Consider the following 21,019-nt stretch of genomic DNA (forward strand, 5'->3'; position numbering starts at 1 on the left):
GACGGTCAATTGAAATTTCAATAAATGTTACCTGTATATAGCTTCGGTTAAAAAAATAATATTTAAAGATAAATGTGCAATATTCGCGACGATATGAATAATGGGTACCAAACTTTTCTATTTCATTCCATTTGTCGATGACTATTTTTTCCTACTCTTGTTGTTGTTAAACACACACACGCACACGCCTACACAAGCGCTCCGACAACGTACACAACTGTTTCTAATAAAAGAAAATAATTTCTAATCAACTCTCGTTTCATTGTTTTAGTCACTCACCGGTGCTTTTTGTTGAACAGTTTTATCAATTGCAAGTGTACCGGTGGTTAACGTAAAAGCGGGCTTGGTTTTGACAGTTGCAAAAAAACCATATAATAAATCTATATTTCTATTCTTTAATAATTCATACGGATTTCGATGGTGAGAATTGTTTACACAATTTATAATCAAAAATAATTTCGTACACCGTAAAATGTGGAAATTAATTGGCTTTTAGAGAAACAACAAGGTTGGAAAGATGACTTGAGAAAGTCAGTCGAAACACCGTGAGAACGTATGCTACATATAGCCTGGCGAAATTGTTCTTTGCATGAGCTGAAACTGTGCCTATCCAACATAGTAAAGTGTTCCACATTCATTCTTTTAACAATAAAAGCATTTTAAGAGCCTACGGTTTATTAAGAAAATTCTAGTCTCCGTTTAATCGCTGCTCGCAGTACAAACAAATAAAAAAGTACGCGATCCGCATACACTAGGAGTGATTATTGAGCGTGTCACTGTCGATGTACAAAATTCAGGAAACTAACCGATTGAATCGACTAACCTTAAGTATAATTTGATAAAACTATTAGTCAGACGCGTAAACAAAATTCGAAACACCGGACTGCTCAATGAATCATTTTTAACACGTCGGCGCCAGCATGTACCATCGATGATACAAGCACAGTTCAAAACAAAAAAAAAAGATGTGCTGGCGCGAACGTGTTAAACCAGTTTCCTGCGTTAACATTCGCATCTCTCCTAAAAAACCAAAATTCATCGAAGAAAACAAAAATTATCGACCGTTTTTGACGGCGAAGCAAATATTACATACCTCACACATGGGCGCAACGACACGTTCGAACGTCTTTCTTGCACGGAAACGTTTAAGTCCCGACCACCGAGCCGACTTGCTTTCATTTCAGCTTTACGTATCATAGAACGTACGGCCGAACGTGTACGAAAATAAATTGATTCGAAGTCTTTATCGAAATCAAAAGAGAAAACAAAAACAAAATAGGAAAGCACCTATATCGTCATCTTTCCAACGGAAACAAATTGTTTTACACGGTTCTAATGGAACGCCTCGGTTAATTGTAAGCGAACAACTGCAGCGTTTATTTAATGGAGTCGCATATCAACCTAGATGTCAAGAAAAAAAAAGAAGAGGGAAATCAGTTCGAGTCAGTGTGGGAGAATGGAAGGGGGGGGAAATAAAATCGAACGGAAAAAAATGAGAAGAAAGGAGATAAAAGAACATGGGTAGGATAAAAACTCCCTAGGTCATAGACGCGTACGCCAGCCACGCACGCACGCACGCACAGATACACACGCGCACACATTGCACCGTTCATTATGATTCGTAGAGAATTGTGGTATAGAGTACAAAGAACTCTGTTCGCTTCGCTCGTGTCGCAACGAATTAACATAATCGCTAAACTGTTACTTCTTTTCTGTTTCTTTTGTTTTTTTTTTATTTCCATCAACAGGGACACCGTGCAAATCCGGAAAAGGAAAACTCGCGTTTACGAGACATCGTCGGACAATGAAATCCAGCTGCCGCTGTTTAATCGTTAAGAAAAGACCGCCGCATACGTGTTCGATCCTCTTACTCTACAATAACGATAATCCGATCCTCCTTTCCCCGTTGTCTTTGCGACTCTAAACAGGCTTGTAACTTTCCGTTTTAACTTGCATATGAGTTAGAACCTCTCTTACTCTTCGTCTCTCTTTTCTTCCCTCTTTCCACATCTATCTATATATCTCTTTGTCTTTCTCCTTCGATGTGTCTACGATTATTCGAGTTTATCGTAGTCTTTTCAACGCCGTCCATTTACGCGGTCTTTCACGGATCTCGTTCTGCATTTCTCTGACTCTTGGCTACTCTAAAAATGTGGATTCTTCAGTTGCCCGACAAATTCGCTGAAATTGTTTGCCCCCGCGTGGTGGTACATATGTGTCTCCTATTTACTCTTCCTTCACTGGTTCTTTTTTACCAAGCGGTATCGCGGCTCTCACCCTGAAACAACAATAGAAACGGATATATTCCATCGATCGTCGACAACGTCACTCTTCTATAGGTTTCCCGCGGACGCCTTCCGCTCGTTACTACTTTACACCAGAACCGTAAATGACGTTGAATGATAGATGAATTCGAGACGAGAAAAATGTGCCGACTCTTTTTTACATTTGGTGAACGAGCGATTCGATAAACATTTATTAAATAACGTTCGATTAGACGCGTGCACAGTATTTTCGTAATTCGTTTCGTATTTCGTTCAGACATTTGAATTGTTCTCTGACCGCTCCACGCGCGCTGGCGGTCTTTGTTTCTATCGATCCATGAATATTCGATGGTGCGAAGTCTCGCGATGAGAAACAACTGTCATCCCCAGTCCGCCCCTCTAAAAGCTGATACAGTACCAACTGCGAGATATTGTGTATTTTAAATAGAACCTGCTCCACGTCGAACAACCATGACTGGCACGATAATTGGCTAATATCGCGGCGAGCAAGGGGACCGGCCCGACCGTCCGCGTCCTGCATACGATACCCTCCTCGCGTAAGCGAACTTTGCATTCGTATTTGATCGAACGAAGCTCTCGCCGACCAAGCCGGAACCAATGAAATTCTGCTTACCGTGCGGTGAGTTCGTTGATGTTGCCATAAACCAAGGCCAAATTCTGATCAATTTGCGCCTTGTTCGTCTCGTACACCTTCGGTAGCGTAAAGAGGCTAACCACTTCTGTAACAGCAATCAAAAAACTTCGTCAGTCCTCCGCGTTTTATATAATTAGAGCGGAAGGAATCGAACCATATTTAGAACTTGATTGCCCAACGAGAACAACGACCTCGTTTATTCGTTCCGACGCGGTTAAATCGCAAATTTAGGTTCTCTGTGTCCAAATTCTCTGGGTCCTATTAATATCACCGCGGACTTAGACACAGGCCGAGCCAATAAATTTGTTCGCTTTGAACATTTCTGTTGTTCCGAACAATTTCAGATGGAAACGAAGGAAGAGATTTCAAACTCGTCTTTGTATATAAATGTATAACGTATCAATTACAAGTAAACTTTGAATTTGCTACTGTATGTAGTACCTTCAGGGTCTGAGATACGCCAGGCGAGTCGCCTAACTCTACCACCATAAATATTGTATGTGACAAAACGTTTCAAACTAAAGACTTATTCTTAAAAAATATTTCTCAAGACGACGAATAGTCAGCAATTATTTGAAAGTAGTAGAGTTAGACGTCTCAGTCAGCAATACGGTCCGCAACAATCGCTGTTAACTGGTTGCACAACTTACGGAGGATTAGCAGAGTCAAGCCATTGAACCAAGAACCTACATAGGTGAGGCACCAAAGGAGTACGCCGAATTTCAGCGAGTCGACGAAATCCTCGACGAGGAAGAGCCTGCGAAGCTCGTTGACTGCCGCATTTGCATGTGCGACAGCCACGTCCGCGACTTCGTGCACCTTTTCCGCTGGCACCGTTAAGTCCAGCTCCAAAATGTCCCTGAAATACGAAGACAATAAAGCCGCTGTTACATTTCTATTCAAACTAGCAACGCCGATCTAAAAATGCCTCGCTTCTTTTCAAGGCGAGAGCAATATGCTCACTTGTACGGATGTCCATCGGATGTCTTCTGGATAGCTTGAAACACTGTCTTGTAGATCCTGAAGAGAACGTTGCCGGTGAGGACGAAGAGAGAGATGTACGCGAGGACGCTGATCAGACTGAAGAACACCAGCGAGAGGAGCACGCAGAGTATGGCTCCGAAAACAGGGCCTGTTTTCTTTGGGTCGCGCCAGTAGATTAAATCCGCGACTGAAAACAGAAAGGACGTTGGAAAGGAAGCTTTTGGACGTCGCCTCGAGCACGCGTATCGTTCGACGATCAATTGGCTAACAGGGTTATTAGGCCCTAATTTCGGGCTAGGTCCACATTACACAGAAAACACTTAATGCGGATGGAGGAACAAGTTTGGATATCGAAATGTAACGGAGGCAGTTTTACAGACATTAAGCGGGGTAAAATGTGTTTATTAAGCAGGCTTATTGTCCACGCTGCAGTCTTATCCACTGAATCTCTCCGTGTCCTATTTCGAAAAATCAACTTTCTTACATCCGTTCGAAAATATTTGCTGATAGGCGGATAGCCAATGCGAGCTATTAAAATTGAAAATATTGTGTTACCTTTGGCGCTAAAACTACTAAAAAAATATCGTTTTCTCGTGGCTACAGTACAATGATATGGCATACTACATACATGATATACATTCGAATACTACAATTAGGAAAATATAATGTACCGCATGACAGCAAGGAGTTAAAATAGTTTGCTTGGACAAGTAATAGGACACTCGACAAAAATAGGCGAGAATAACAGCCTTCGGTCAACTAAATCATTTCGATTGACTAGAATCGTGCCTTCTCCTCGGACTTTTATCTGGCATCACTTTATACGTTGTATAAAATATACATTTTCCTCCCTGAACTGTTCAACGAAATATCCAAACGCGTTCTTATCATTTGGTACGTCCCTGTAGACAACACCGTCTACGCCGCCAGACCCTGCGATCCATTTTTCACAAGAAGAGACCCGAGATGGTAGATACAATAGCCGTCGACCTCGCGCCAACTATTCAAGTGTCTCCGCGCCAAAGCGACGCTAGCAAGATAAGTTACAATGGTGTTCGCTGGGTCTCTCTTCTCGCAAAAAGCAGACTATACAGCTCGCAAGCTCGCGAAGACATTGCCGGCACGCAGTCCGCGACCCTCTCCCTCGCGGAACGTCTCAGACGAGTTCACACGTGCGTCGGTCGAGTTCTTTTCCGGACCTCGCTTTTCCCGGCGAGTTTCCCGTTGCCGACGAACCTCGCGGACTAGAAAATCCTCGAACGAAACCGCGCATGGTCCGCTGCCCCCCGAGTTCAAACGACACGCGTTCAACGCTACCCGCGCCATATGTTGGTCGCAAACCATCGGAGATCTCGATCGATTCTCTCTCTTCGTAAAGATCTCGGGAAAAACACCGATCGCGAACTCACCGGTGAAGTCCTTGCTGCCGGGAAGCTCCTCCGCGGAGGCTTTCAATTTATTTCGTCGCGACATACTCGCGCGTGACAGAGAGGAAGAAGAGAAAGCTTCGGAACTAAAGGAGAACCGTCGGAAGCGAAGAAAGTTCCCAGTGGTACTGACCGCCGTGTCTCTAGTTCTCCTCGCACATGGGACTAGTTTCGAACATTACAGCGGGCGGCTCTCGCACTACGTGTACCTACGTGTACGGAACAACCAGGCCAAGTGGGAGAAACGAGCGAGGGGCGGGGTCGGGGGGGCTAACTGGAATTGGAAAAGGAAAGGAAAGAGAGAGAGAGAGAGAGAATAGGGGAAGGGAGAGCCAAGCGGAATAATCAAAAGAGAAGAAAGACAAGGCTGCGCCCCGGTGAAAGAGGTACGGTCGTCTGTATCAACGACACTGAACTACGCCGTGCCGTAAAACTAACGATTTACTCGAAACGGGAACGAGATTCTGCTGATCAATTAACCCTTCGCGGTCGGAGCCATTTTAACCGGAAGATCCAAACTATTTCTTCAGACTTACAGTGTTTCCATTTTATACAACCTGAAGCATTTTATACGTTATAAAATTGAATTTTATGACTTATGCAACAGATAATAGCTCTTGACAATTTTTTTAAATATTAGTAAATTTGATGAAGATTATTTTAAAACGTGGCATGATAATTTTTAGAGGCGCCTGAGAGTCGCCATTCGAGTGCATAAGGTTAACACTTTACCGACCGGCAGCCAATTAATCGGCTTCTCATAGGCTAGTCAATGATTTGTTATCTATTATCGAAGCAAAAGTGTACTATTGTACCTCCCATATTGTTTTACAATTTTTTATATATTAACCCCTTAACTGGCCAAACTGTGCACATTGTATTTTCGATCAAAATCGGAAATTGCAATAAAAATTTTGATTATTTTTGTATTCTTGTCATTTTCTTGCCAAGATAACGTTGTAAATTGTGTTTTTTCACATTACGAAAAAATTTGACTACTTTGGCCGATCTTTTTAAAAAAAAAACTGTGCTTTAAAGGGTTAAATTAATATAATTTATATAATATAATTATTATTAATCTAATTTTTCTCTTATCTATCATAATCCTATTAATATAATTTTTCTATTATCTATTATAATCCTATTAATATAATGTTTCTATTAATATATTTTTCCATTAAGTCTAGAAGATATTAAAAACAAATAAGTGCTAATCGTTGCCCCATAAAAGGAATCCTAGTTTAAAGGGTTAACAATCTAGTAATTTATAAACAAGAAACAAGCGCTGATCATCGTAGCTATGAAAGAAATCGTTGTGCAAAGGGTTAAGAGACTCTAGCCAAATGGATGCCGAGAATACCAACGATCCCGGTTAATAAAAAAAAATAGTTCTAGACGATGGGTCGATGATGAAACACGAAATCGTGCCGGTTTTTGCCGGATCGTGTCAACGAACCGATCGATCCGTAGCGGAGTCGCCGCTTGTAAAAAGCTATTATGTATCGGCGGAGCCGCGATCAATGGCAGCACAGCTGACGGCCGACGTCCTCGAATAACTCCTAATAATAGAAATAGACGAGCGGATCCTCGAATTTTGTATCAGGGAACGACGCGGCTTTGTCTCTAATCCAAAAAGGACGACCTATTAAACCGTTTTCCAAGGCCTCGCATTGTCAACCGCGGACCGCACGTTCCCGTCTAATTCTGCCAAACGAATTTATACCGTCTCTGTTGCAATTCCCGATCGAACCCCGGGAGGGGTGCGAGATCGGGTGGACTTACTCTAGTGGACTTGCTCTAGCACTAATTGCGAGGAACTCGCTTTACTCGAGATTCGAGCGAGGCTCTAGAGGCCGGGACGCTCGGACGCGCCTCGACGCTCCGCGGAACCTGTGTCTCCGTCGATCGATGTTGGACAACGCTAGGGTCTGAAGTCCACGCGATATAACACTTTGGAATACGAGGATGAGTCATCTGCGGTAGATACGTGCGACACGCGAACGGGACAAGTCTTTTACAAATCGGAATTTTGTACGAGGACGAAGTAGCGGAAAAGGAAGCGAAGGCATTCTCGATCGGGAGGTCGAAGTCGAACGCTCCGCGAACTTTGGAAGCAAACGATGAAGTAAACGATCAGACAGCGACCGTGTTTCTAGAGAAATCTGACGCCAATGAGGCCCAGGGAAGGATAGAGAGCCGGGAAACCAATGGTCCGTCCGGTGCGGTACGGTTTCCCGGTGGAAAATCAATAAGGCGTCTCCGACGTTGCGACGCCTGGCGTCGCGGTGGCGGCCGTTGCCACCGTTTCCCCATACGATTCTCAGAAATACACCTGCCGAACCCTCCGCGGCACGTGTCCACTTTCTCTCTCCGCCCTCTTCTTCTGCCGTGGCGCCCCTTCGATGGCAAATTACACACGGGGGATTCGGCCCCGTGCAATCACCCGCGACAGAAACCCAACACCGTTTCCCGCTAACTACGTTTCGTAAACGGAGAACTAGCTCGGCTTCTTCGCCCTCGTATTCTTCTCGAATCCTTTAGTTGGCCGAAAACTACGAAAACCGCGCGACAAACGGGGGAAAGAGGCAGCTTTAGTTAACCTGTTAGTTGCGTACGACGAGTATACACGTCACAAGGAAATAGCAATTTTTCATCTTACAAGAAAAATACTTCTCCTACGGTCTAGTTTAAAATATTTATAAAACTCCGTCATAAATTTCGCAGAGTTCAGGGTAATTCTAGAACAACCGTCGACAAAACTATACACATTGTGATCGATGAAACGCATAACAAAATTTATTTTCAAAATCAATTGACGCAGCTAAGTGGTTAACCCTTTGCACTCGAAGTCGTCCGAACTGTGAATCTGAAGTAATTATCCTGGCTCATAGTATTCTCATTCTATGCAACAAAGTGCACTTCTATGCACATGAAATCGATTCTTCTGACGCATATCTAGAGTTTTTCTATTTAACCCTTTGCGGCCGAGTGGCGACTCTAAGGCGCCGCTGAAAATTATCATGCCACGTTTCAAAACAATTTTTACCAAGATTATACACATTCAAAAAATTTGTTAAGAGGTTGTTAACTATTGCAAGAGTCGCAAATAACAATTCTATAATGTGTAAAATGCACCAGGTTACTCAACCCTTTGCACTCGAAGCCATTTTCACTGGAAATCTGAAAAATTAATTTTCTGGCTCATAGTATCTCCATTCTATGCAACAAAGTGCACTTTAATGCATACGAAATTAATTCTTGCCACTCGTAACAACAGTTTCATTTTGTTGTACAGCTTCCAAATTGTAATTTTTCCTATGGAAAGCCATTATGCTAGCGATCTTGTCTAATCGTGAGTCGAGAACACCGAGGTTAGCTAATTTTTGTACCACTTTAGAGATACTTTAGAGATTCGGCCAGGTTCGAATAAGGATCAAAGGATAAAAAAATATCGAAAAGGATCGAAGAATTCTATTTGAAATAATGACAAAGTCGCGCGACACGACCGACTACCTCGAGACGGAAAATCTAGGTGCCGTGATTCGTTCTTGTTCTACGAGGAGAAGCACAACCCGGTTCCCGAGCTCGACGCTAAAATCATTGACTTTTTCGAAAAGGCCCCCCACCCTGTCCTCTGATGCAACGCGTCCGCGCGTCTGCGCGCACCGCCGTTTTCTGGCAATCTGTCAATGCCCGGCAAGCACCGGGTGTGTATCCTCCTTTTGCCCCACAGCTTCCTCAGCTCCTCCACCATCCATCCCCTCAACCTCTAACCCCCACCCCCCTCCCCACCCCTCCAATTAACCCTTACACAGTTTTCCCCTTGTACTCACGGTCCTCCCTCTTAATAGCCATGTTCTCGCGATTCTACTTCCGGTTCTTCGTTCCCCTTGCGCCCAGGGGGAAGAGATCCGAAGGGAACGAGGAAACGCGAGGCGACGGCGACGGGATCGCTCTCTCGGAGACGGAGACCGCGGCTCTGGGCACTCTCGAGCACGAACCGGACTGCGCGGCGAATCGGTCTCGGAAAAGCGAGAGTTCCCCATCGGGTTTTCTGGCAGCGGACCAAACTCCGTGCCGGCTGGATGCTATATTTAGCAAGCGACGGGCCGCCGCCGATCGTCTCCGGCTTTTTTGGATTCTGCCGCGACCGAGGGATCCTCGAAGCATTCGAGCGCCGACACGCTCGCCGCGACGAGCTTTCTGCCGTCGTGAGAGCGGGATTGGATTCTCTTTTGAGAGGGCTATCGGCGACATACCAGACCGAGCTAACTTTGTTCGGCAACGGCCTCGTCTGTCTTATGATAACCGGCGCCGCGGCCGCGATATTTCCACGACAGAGCGAGACTTCGTGCCGAAATCGAACGGCTTTCCACCCCTAACTTGAGACCTAAATTGAGGCCTAAATTAAGATCTAAATTGAGACCTAAGTTAAGATCTAAATTGAGGCCTGAATTAAGACCTAAATTGGGGCCTTAAATATTAAAGAACAGAACAATATCCATATTTAATAATTTACCGACCTAAATTTCGCGGTTAATGAAATAAATAAAATGAAAGTAGAAACGAAAATTTCACAATGAGCTAAATTTTTACGGTCCACGGTCGGTAAAGTGTTAATTATTTATTCCTAGTAATTTCCATCGCGAGTCGGACTCGTCGAAGTACGGTAAGGGGTTTCTTAATTATTTTAATAAGTTGAAATTAATGGAACAGTAATTGAGATTTCTTAAACGCTTTTACTGTCACATTTTTATGATAAATGTACGTAATCCGGAATTTAACGGCGTTTGCAACGGACGCCGACCGATGATAACCCTATCGCAAGACTGCGGATGTTACCCCTCATTTCCCGTTTCATAAATTATTATTGTACGATATAAAAGTCGAAATAAGGAGAAGATTGGTTGAATCGTATCCGTATAAGTGAAATTAACCGGGTTACAAGTCTTATTTTTGAGAATTTAATAAAGAGCTAATTTAGTCATTTAATAAAATAAAAAAAAATTGGCTAATTGCGAAGTGTTTTATTCAAGAATTTTATCTGCCAAAGTATGATTTACCTGCAAATAAATTTACCTACACATAGATTTACCAGCAAATCCGAATACTATCCGCAAAAAGACGAATTTCGACTGCAAAACGGGGAACAATTATCCTATTCAGTCTAACAAAATATCTAAAAAATAACATTTCAAACAAAAAACTCCTTGTCGAAAGAAGTGCACGGCATGGAAATATGGTCTTTGGCGAACGTCTCGAGACTCGGGCTTTCAAGTACCGTTTCACATTATTATCGTGTTCCGTTACAACGCAAACGTCGATAGTCTTTAAGTGGCTCGCTAATCAAACAAACGGATTCCGTCGACAATAACGAAGCAGAAAATACGTATACGGTATAAATAACCGCGCCCAACGAGTCCGCCACGATTCGCCCGGGGGTAGTTAGCCAAACGACGTCTCACGTGAACGAGTTATGATTCAATGGATCGAAAAGCGGTTTGAAATCGTGCGCGCACTGAAACTGCTATTATGCAACCGTGCGCCGCTACTGTCAACCGCAACAGATTAAATGACAATCCGAGTTGGACCCCGGGCGGTGTCGTGTCCGGCCGTGCCGAATGAAAAAGAATTCGCGGGCGAACGCTTCGACCGACCGATTCCGACGAATTCAAGAGTCTCGAGTAACTTAAAGCATAAAATAACAGGTTTTAATGAACGTCTCTGTAAGCGTTATTTAATTACTGATTATCGTGTAATCGATGTGCAAGAGCCGTAATATTTATGAGAATTTCACCCTTAGCACTCGAGTGGCGCCATTAAAGATACTGTAATACGTTCCAGAATTATTTTTAATAGACATCGCAAGAATTGTTAAAAGTGTAACTATTATACGAGCTATATGCATGAATTAAATATTGTTACATAAAATGGAGACACTAGAAGTTAGAAAAATTATTCAAAGGGTTAATCTAATATTAATATATATTTTTAAGTTCATAATATCCTAGTACCAACAATTTGTTCCATAAGAACATTTGCTAAATTGAGATATAAAAATAGAGAGCGCGTTCTGCTAATCGGCAGACGGCACTCAGCGTCAGCAATCTCCTCAATGAATCGCTGGATCGAACGCTCCCAATGACGTTGCAAAAATCCGCGGCAATTGTCTCCTCGTGTAACAACATTACGTGTGTAAAAACCTCGAAATATTGAGCCGTCATCGTTCAGCCACGGATTAACATAGTGGAATCATCGTCGCGTGATGAACCCTCTAAAGGAGGATCGTTTCGACGACGTCTAGAACGTTACATCACACCGGCAAGAAAATATTGTTTATCTTGGACTTCGATAGCCAGATTTAATTTCTCCTTTGGTTACTGACCAAAAGAGAAATTCGATTTCCGATTTCGCGGAAGATCGAATTCGCTATTTTTCGGTTTTTTTTATATAATTAAAATCTCCAAAAAGACATCGACCGGCTATGGTAATCGGTGGACTATTTTTACAGCCGTGATGCTCGGCCATTTAGTTTCGAAACGTCACGCGTTTTCTCCTACCCTGCGGTTCGACAACATCGTCGTGCCGCGCGTTATCTTTAGGTCTCTACGCTATTTGCTAACTACTTCTACCGCTACGATTAAAAATACGACAAAAGGAACGTGAAACATAAAGGAAATCGCAAACGGGGTTTCGACAAGCAGACAACAGAAAGACATCGGCCACAAGGTTGAACGTATATAAAGAAACAGACGGGCACATCGACACATCGACAGGATATGGTTTGCTCTTCTTACCTTTCGGATCGAGTCTCTCGGGGTTAAACCATGCGTCTGTAAACAACAGAATCGGTGTACGTTAGTGCCAATATTATTTCTCGTTGATGTTCGTTCCTAACTCTAGGATGGTCCATGAAAAGAACGAACGAATGGTACGAAATATCATTCCAATGGCGTGCGAGCGAGGATGTTGATGCTGTTCGTGAACGACTCCGACGGTCGATGGCATTGTGTCTCTCGTACAACGAAAAGTCGTATTCGATTGTAAATAATCGATCGGTGCTGCCAGCTGTTTATTGTCGCGCTGGTTTTGTGTGATTCGTTTCATTGGTGTGAAAGCTTGCGCCGAGAAACAATGGTAGTTGACGAGGTGGCTATCCGCGATGTATAGGTTTTATACTCGTACACATATATATTATATAGAATTCTGAATGACGTAATATTCCCTCCAGTTAGAGTATATATATTATTAGAGCATATATATTATGTAACTATATTATATATAATATAATATATATTCTCTAATAATATACCTACACCCTAACTGGTGGCAATATGACGTCATTAAGAATTCTGTCCCGATCCATCAAAGCGGTCAATCAATACCGTCACTTATACCACGATAATTTCGATAAGCATTTAAGTGTTCACACCATTAAAGCGTGCAACGGTGATTAAAATCGCTCACAAGAACTTTAGTCTCGGATGCATCGACTAATGTATTTCAATTTTACCATCGCATCCATTCGCGTCTCCTTTCTGTTCCATGACGCACATAACCTGACATAACCTGACAAAAGCTGACTCACGTACTTGTTCGGATTACACACGTGAGATCTCGAAGTTACAGTGCGTTTACGAAGGAATGTTAGAGAAGACGAGATAACAGGTGGAGAAGTAGTCACGTAACAGATTTTACATCGGATTATCAATCCAGAAGCACGTAGATAAAAGCGTGCAAGTGGTGTGTGCGCGCGCTTCCAATCAGTCGGTTTTTAGTTGTCCATGTAATTATCGATAAAATCGACTGTTATCCGTTATTCAACGTTCGAACCTGATGTAATTAGCGCACGGTAGCGTCCCGTATTGTGGCGTCGCATCATCCATCGGCTGTGTGTTATGCAATGTCTGGCTGACCTCGACATCTATCTGTACCGCCCGTCTACACGCCTTCCCCCTTTGCACCTTCGACCAGACGAATCTAACCAAAATTTACGCACGTGCTCTCCGACAACCGCTTGGCTTTGTCGCGACGATGGAGGCGATAAAACGGGCCCCGGATCCAATTGGTCATTTCTAATCGATTTTAGATTCGACCGTGCTTGAACGACGATAATTATACCAGGGAATTTGACGCGAATTTTTACTTTCGACATAACCTGACAAATAAAAACCATAAATGTTCTGTATTGTTCTCATAACTCTTCAAAAAATTGCGATATTTTCTTTATCGTAAAATATGTAATCAGCGAAAGGAGTCGGTGAAAGATTAAGACAAAAGGATTTTATCTGAAGAAACCTTTTTTGAATATTTCAAATTTAAATAATAAAAGATTTCCTACACAGTAGACACAAAATAACGATTGTTTCAACTTCCATTAGATATAATTTGCTAATGTACAAGATTTTACGGGAAAGACTGGAATTTTTTAGAGATTGTTATCACCGCTCTAACTGTTTATTGACAGCAAATACGGTTTTATTATACGTTACATAATCTAATCTGAACTGTTCCTTGTAAGGCGAAAGAAGTCATGGAATCTAAATAACTACCTTATTTCCTTTATTGGAGGCAATGAATAACTAAATATAGAACGTCTACGACGCCATATAACATTGTGCGAACATGACATAAGCGAGATACGACTGATCGTGACTATCGCGTATTACAAATCCGATCGCTAAACGCTTAAAGGATTAAATAAAAATATCGTTGGTAGATTACAAACTGATTTGTTCAACCGGATTGTGCTTTGTGTTTTTCGTTGTTTTCCTGCGATACTCTATAGAAAATTAATGAAACTTGATTTTAATAATTTGATATAATAATCTAATTTTTTTTATAATTTATCTAATTTCAGTTTTCCAAAGACTTTCATGCACCATATGAAATCAATGAAATTTAAACATAAATTCATTTTTAGGAACGGTCGGAAATAATTAACAACAATAATACAGGAAATATAAATATAAAATTTCCCTTTTAAATAAAAATAAGTGTAACAACAGTAGTAATTTATTTTCATTGTATACATATTCGTGGAAACTAATCTATACAAATAACAGAAGACAAAAGGGGAAACAATTGTAATTCGTGACTTCGAGTTTGGATTGTAAATTAAATAAGATTACGAGTGCAAAGAGACTGAGGACTGACTTATGAAAACATCATTCAGGGAAATAAGATCTATTGTCAAATTATTGTACATGAAGAAATAATACTGCTATATCGGTCGGAACGAAAGCTCCCCAGTCACGCCCTTGTTACGTGCAACCACGTTTCCCCCCGCAGAAACATTGATTTTATTTATCGTTGGTATTAAAAATCGAAGCAGAAAATAAAATGATTTTATCTGACACTTGACTCGTTGACTACGCGTGCATGTAGCTTTCTGCTGACCAAATACCGTTGCCTTACGCTAACTGTACAAATACTGTTAAGATACAATTATTTTACACGAGATTCCGTTAATTTCTTTCGTTCTTTTAACGAATCAATAGAATCTTAAAATATAAAATGGATAATAAGATGTAAAATAAAAATTAATTCTATATCGGTTAACTTGCCAATAAATTATACATCAATGTGTAATCTGCATTACAAATTACTATGTTTTCTTAAATTTTTCAAGAAAATTTTTGAGAAGGTTACACGTCGGTTGGGCGTAGATTACATCGAGCCGATACCCACGAAAATGATGTCAAGTGATTCTTAGACCCTTATTGCACCCGAAGGTCTCTCATTGTTCTCGAAGGAGACCGGGCAAGGGGTGAAACGTTCAAAAAAACATTTCAAACGACAATGCAAACATGCGTCAGCAGTTTGAGAAATTATCATTTCTTACGATGGTTACAAGGTAACGCGAGAGATAACATTTTCGAAGGTTCGTGATAATTTAGTCCCCCGATCGGTCTTTGACCAGTCGATATTGAAAGTCGGCGAACGATTGCGACTAGTATCGACGTTCAACGTTCAAAACTAAGACCGATAACAATGTATAAACGATACGCAAAGAAAAGCAGATAATTAACGCCTCCATTTGTGGACGATTAAACCGCTCGATAGAATGTCTTATTCTTTCTCAAAAATTGCTATTTACATTACCAGGCGCGCAATATATTTAGAAAAACCGATACTCCCCGATCAATAACCCACTTGGAAATCGCGTTTCCACTGCGCATGTCAGTCAGTCGATGCACCCGGACCCATATATAATTATTCGTTTCATTTTCTTTTTCTTTTTGTTTTCGCCTCGTTAATCTACGGACGAGTCGTTTAATACGATTGATAGCAACGTTAATAATACATTTCTGTATAATATATTCGTGTATCATTACACAATACATATCACTTACATCACCATGTACATAGCGCATTACCATGCTCGATACATTCGACGACTTCGTGTAAATTTAAAAAGAAAATTTCGCGTAGAAACAATAACCACATATTCACATTTCTTAACTTGCCGGAAACATACAGTTTCGACAATACCAGCAGCACCAATCTAGTGATTCTCGAATGAAATAGTTATTAAATATCAAACTCCTATAAACCGTTATGAATCCGAATGAAGACATTGATGGAAATTCCCGCAAGTGATGAAAACGAATTCGATGAAGTATGCTTTGCTTTTCGTGTGGAGAAGAGCAATTAAGTTCCAATGAAACGTCAAACTGCAAATGTCAAAGTTCCTATTTCCGCATAACGCGCCTAGGCGACCGTGCACCGTCGTCCTTTTAATATCAGCTGCACGCGAGTTGTTCGTTACACTTTTATCTGTGGCAAAGTAAAATCGCTTTCTGATCGTTATGCAATAGCTCGACAAGGGAGGAGCAGGTTTTTGTTGTGATATTACAGAGTCAGGATTGAAGAAGCTTTTCTCTAAAAATGTGACAGTCAAATCGGTCGAGTCGATGCTAACACCGTAACTCGTCGATACATGAACCTCTTAAGTATGATAATGCGTTCGTGAAAGGGGTGGGTAATGAATTTTTTTCAGGGAGGCCTAATGTGAAAACAGTTGATGGTTCGAGCACCTATGCTAATCGGAAATCATCTCATAGCTGCGGAACACCTTCGGTGACGTAGTCGGCTTAGTAGACTCGTCTATCGAGTGCGATAACTGGACCGCGGAAGTTTGTGCGTCTGTAGCATACTCTAACCTATAAAAGCTCGGTCGGATGATCAGTTTTGATCGAGCTTTATGGTGATCTAGGTGCGTCCGCGGGCATTTATGAAAAACAATAAATTACAATAATAGAACGTACGCGGATTAAGGAAATTCCAGAAGCAAGGTTTGCCGTTGGCTTGACCGGAACACGGTTTCTTACAAACCGCACCGGCGTCGTCCTTTTCCTTGGCTGGAAAATTCATAGGGCATACCGGTTCCGCTTCCATTTTTTTCACCTAACCTTGCGTCTCGATCGAACCAAGGACGACGAATCGCATTCGAGCACTACCCCGACAGTTCGAGCTGGCAGCGCGAACGGCGCACTTTCCCGAACACCAATTGCTCTTTTCTATCAGAGACCTCTCTCACTTTTGTCTTACTTCACAGACTCCGATATTAAGCTCGTTCGCACTGGGGTTGGTTCGATTGATTCCGTTCAGGAAAAAAAAACAAAAATTTGTCCGCGAAGCCTCGAGACACCGATATATACTTGACTCGGGGTACGAACTACTACCACCGTTCGAGTTCGAGGTGAGAAGAAGACTGACTCGACTATTATCGACCCGTGGACAGTTCCAGATATCCCCCACCATTTCGCGCTGTCATTGGTACGCTGCGAAAGCTGACAGGGCTTCCTCCCGAATCAGCTGCACGGGTTCCCCGGTCCGAGCACAGGTGGCGCGCGACATTCGGTCTCGTCGTGAGGATCAATTTATTCCAGGTGGCCGTTAGATGTCGCGCAACGCCAAGACCGGCTACAACCACCGCAAGAGGGCTACTAAGAAAACACCTCTCCTATCTCGACCATCCAACCGTTCTCTGATCATTAAAATTAGAGCTAATGATTTCAACACGCGTATTTAATATATGCATTATCCATATGACAAACATCACATTTACGAACGTAAGAATCTTTTCTCCCTACACCGCCTACATATTCGCGTACCAATTTATGATAAATGTACACTCGAAACCCCTCTTCTTGATTCTAAATGTCTTTATCTGTTATAGTGTTTGTATTACTAAAATTTCACTGCATTGTTTCCTTATCTGATAATGCGTAATAAATTAAGTACGTATTGTCTTTTTGAATCCATGAAGTAAGTTGTGTTAAGTGTAAGCTGACAGACATTCTTAATTACTTAAATGAAATCTTGAAAGTAACAGCAGATATTTTCAGGATTGAAATGATACCGCCGAAAGTAACAACCGGAGTACTGCGGTAACATCGCCCGCATTGCGAAATAGACGCACACAGGCAGCAGATTTTAAACTGTACGATCGTTTACATTTAGACTGATGAACTTGGGATCCGCGCACGCAGATAAACAAAACCGTGCTTGCTTTGTTATAAAGTAACAATAGCAGGTGAATGTATTTAAGAGATAGTATTCACTATTAATTATGTATAATTGGTGAAAAAACTGCGTTCACTGCAACGTGTGACACAAAAAAAATGTTGGGAGGAGAGATATGACGCAACATGCCATCGGAAATAATTCATGAGTCACACGTGAAATTTTTCGTTCTCGAATCATGTACAAAAATATCCGTACGGAATATGATCGAAACAACATTCCTGGCGACAAATTGTTCGGATGAAAAAGTGGTCCCGAACGAATTATTTAAATGTCTGCGGCACGTAGCCAAAGACAGCAATATCGTAGAAATCGTCAAATTAAATCGTGCAACAGCTAATTGTTAAACGATGTTTATCTCATTACTGAATTTTCCAATGATCTGATTTCATCTACTGATTCGACCAAAAGAGGTCGTATGGTATCTCCGTAGCGGATCAATATCGAGAGAAAGAGGAAAGATAGAATGTACGGAATGTACTTTAACACATACCATAAAAACAGTACACAAACAAACGATACTATCTCTTCTATCGTTTAGTATACTATTCCTACAAATTACGAAGAAGTTTCAATGAAACTGGCCTTACAAACGTTAACCATTACTTCTAAAATGAATATATATTTTTAATATTAAGCTTGAAAGACAAAGAACGTGCATAAATGACACATGATGTTGGTATTACTAGAGATGAATAGATAGATTAACGTAACAGCGTGGTTAACCATAACGGATTCGCCGCCACCACGGTTACTGATAGCTAAGGTGGAACTTTCCATCCACCATGTGTCTGATCCCCGGTGATCATCGCTACACATTAACTATTTATTCATTTATGTTCGTATAATTATAATTATATTTAATAAAAACAGAGAACGTACTTCGAATAAAACAATATTTTGTAACGTTCGGAAAATTACTTGGATAATTTGTGCAGTAATTTGTCAAGGCGTACACAGTGTCAGACGAAATAGGTTCCGCGTTGAACCTTTTAAAAATCAATAATACTACGTTAAATAAGTATGTGCGCGCGTGGCATTTAATTACGCCGGAGTCTCTTTCCGGAACTAAATTATCACGATATATATAATATAAAAGAACTTTTACGTAGTAACATATTCATAATTAGCGACTAACTTAACGAGGAAGAAATATGAATATGTAAACTGGTAGAGATGGGGGGCTTCGGATGGTAGTTTCTTGTTTACCGTTACTCACCGTACATTTTTGCGTAACGGTAAAAGATGCTATTGCCTTTGAGAACTATAGACTTTCGTCTACTTTATTATACGCTAACGAAAATGTCATATATCGTACGTTAATAACGTATTCTAAATCTCATAATCATTAAGATATAATTTTTGCACGTGCAGTTTCGTTCATCGTACATAAATCTAGGCAACGATATCTCTAATAAAATCTCGTTTCTAACTGCGCGTTGATTAGATTAAGAATTGTCACAAAAAAGATGAAATCACAATTATCTCTAATTTTTGCGAATCAACTTTCTATGAAGTCACGCGAACCGTCGTAGAAGGGAGTATACGACGTGTCTGGAATAAATAGTTGAATCGTTACGGCTCAGAAAAGCGGTGACGTTGTAGTCAAGCGGAAGTGTGGTTCACTTCGTGCGAAGATGGTAAATTAATTAACATTTCGCGCTAATCGTTTCTGCTTTCGAAACTTTAGAGGTCGAAATCGACGGCACACGCGGATGAATATCAAAGAAATAAGACCCGAGATGAAATGTGCCATTAAGCTTCAAATGTTTCTTTTTAAATTTCATCGGATATTGGTTAGATATACAGTTTATTGGTGTTAAAGGACAATTCGACAAACAAACTTACCGATACCGATCCTGGGGATTTTTTCTTTTGGCGCAGAGAAAGTAATTAATTCATCCACCCTTTCTTTCCTTTTTTCCTGCTTTTCCGGCTTGGGACATTTCATCGGCGCCGCTTTAAATTCCGATTCGAATTCAGACCCATCAGTTTCCGGTGCATTGGTTCGTTCCTTTTTGGTTTTATGAAGTAGAGAGGATTCTTTCACGCTGTCTACCTTTTTCTCTTCGTTCGTATGAGATTGCAACGTCTGGAAGTCGGAATCAGGCTTCGTTAAAACGGGTTCAGGTTTCGCGGGAGCAGGTTCTGGCTTCTTCTCCGGTATAGAAGGAATTACTGGTTCGGGCGAAGCACTCGGAATTGTTTCTGCAAGCGGATGTTCCATTTCTTCTTTAGGTTCTGCCGGTGTATTCGTTGACTCTTTGTCATTTTTAACGGGAACCGATTCGGTAGTAGGCATCAAAGGAACCTCCATCGGATCTGTCAAGAAATGAGGGGGTCTCGGCTCCGGTTCCTTAGACCTAACCTCAATCTTGCTTTCTTCAACCGGTCTAACTTTTTCCGCCTCTAACAGTAATGTCGTCGCATTTTTCGGATCCTCCGGATTGCCCAACGATTGATTAGGCGAAAAGCTAATCATGTCTGTTTCCATATTCACATTTGGTTCTAGAGTACTTTGCATATTTTCGACGTGACCTTCTAGCAGACTTGGTTGTCCATCCTGGACGTTCTCGAGATGCTCAAAGTCGTCCATCGAATCGTGCTCTCTTCTGATTGGTTGCTCCTTTAACTCGGCCATCTTTGCTACAAGCGAGGTGTCGATTATCCTGTCATAGAATTTAACTTTTCTTGTAGCGTTCGTAATATCCTCCGATCTATTTAAGATAGTTGGATCGCCTGTTCCAATATTGTTTAACGTTTCTACAATGTTCCGTACGTTGCGCAATTTGTACAAATTTATTTCGGTGCAATTTATTTGATCGTCGTATTGTTCACTTTCAGTCGCACTTTACCGAAACTACACTGGTATTGAATATTTCAAAATTAAAAGCTTAAAAGTTTCGTTTTCACCGTATCCTTTAGTCACTTGTTATGAAACGTTGCAAAACTCTGTAGCGAAACAGAGAACATTCACTCGGCAACGGGTGGATTCAATTCTGAATCACGTTCCATGACAGAATATACTTCGCAGGGTGTGCGTAAGAGGGTTCTCGCCCCACTATCAACGTTTTCTTCAGGGCCGTACACGTTGCGGGTAGCATGTCACAACGGATAACGTCAGACGAATTTTCTTAACAGAAATTTCGTGTAACTAG

General features: G+C 41.5%; 1 protein-coding gene across 6 annotated transcripts; it reads right to left on the reverse strand.

The window, feature by feature from the left end:
• Positions 1 to 365: 365 nt before the first annotated feature.
• Positions 366 to 20,884, reverse strand: Rtnl1 (reticulon). 6 transcript variants are annotated; one of them, XM_078196382.1, is made up of 6 exons: positions 19,710 to 20,883; positions 12,128 to 12,163; positions 3,883 to 4,090; positions 3,570 to 3,778; positions 2,899 to 3,004; positions 366 to 2,278 (listed from the first exon to the last, which is right to left on the reverse strand). In XM_078196382.1, exons 1-6 carry the CDS (start codon positions 20,500 to 20,502, stop codon positions 2,227 to 2,229), a joined length of 1,404 nt encoding a protein of 467 aa, XP_078052508.1. In that variant the 5' UTR covers positions 20,503 to 20,883; the 3' UTR covers positions 366 to 2,226. The 6 variants fall into 6 exon arrangements, with proteins under 6 accessions (XP_078052508.1, XP_078052510.1, XP_078052509.1 ...); XM_078196384.1 differs by lacking the exon at positions 19,710 to 20,883 and adding an exon at positions 16,601 to 17,049; XM_078196383.1 differs by lacking the exon at positions 12,128 to 12,163 and having other exon boundaries at positions 19,710 to 20,884.
• Positions 20,885 to 21,019: the final 135 nt, after the last annotated feature.

This window comes from Augochlora pura, chromosome 2 (assembly GCF_028453695.1).
Source record: "Augochlora pura isolate Apur16 chromosome 2, APUR_v2.2.1, whole genome shotgun sequence".
NCBI lineage: Eukaryota > Metazoa > Arthropoda > Insecta > Hymenoptera > Halictidae > Augochlora > Augochlora pura.

Coding starts and splice junctions, on each gene's coding strand:
- Rtnl1 (XM_078196382.1), bottom strand. CDS start 20,502: ATGGCCGAGTTAAAGGAGCAACCAATCAGAAGAGAGCACGATTCGATG. Junction 12,164..19,709: donor AATCCCCAGGATCGGTATCG/GTAAGTTTGTTT, acceptor TGTTGTTTACAG/ACGCATGGTTTAACCCCGAG. Junction 3,779..3,882: donor TCCGATGGACATCCGTACAA/GTGAGCATATTG, acceptor TTCGTATTTCAG/GGACATTTTGGAGCTGGACT.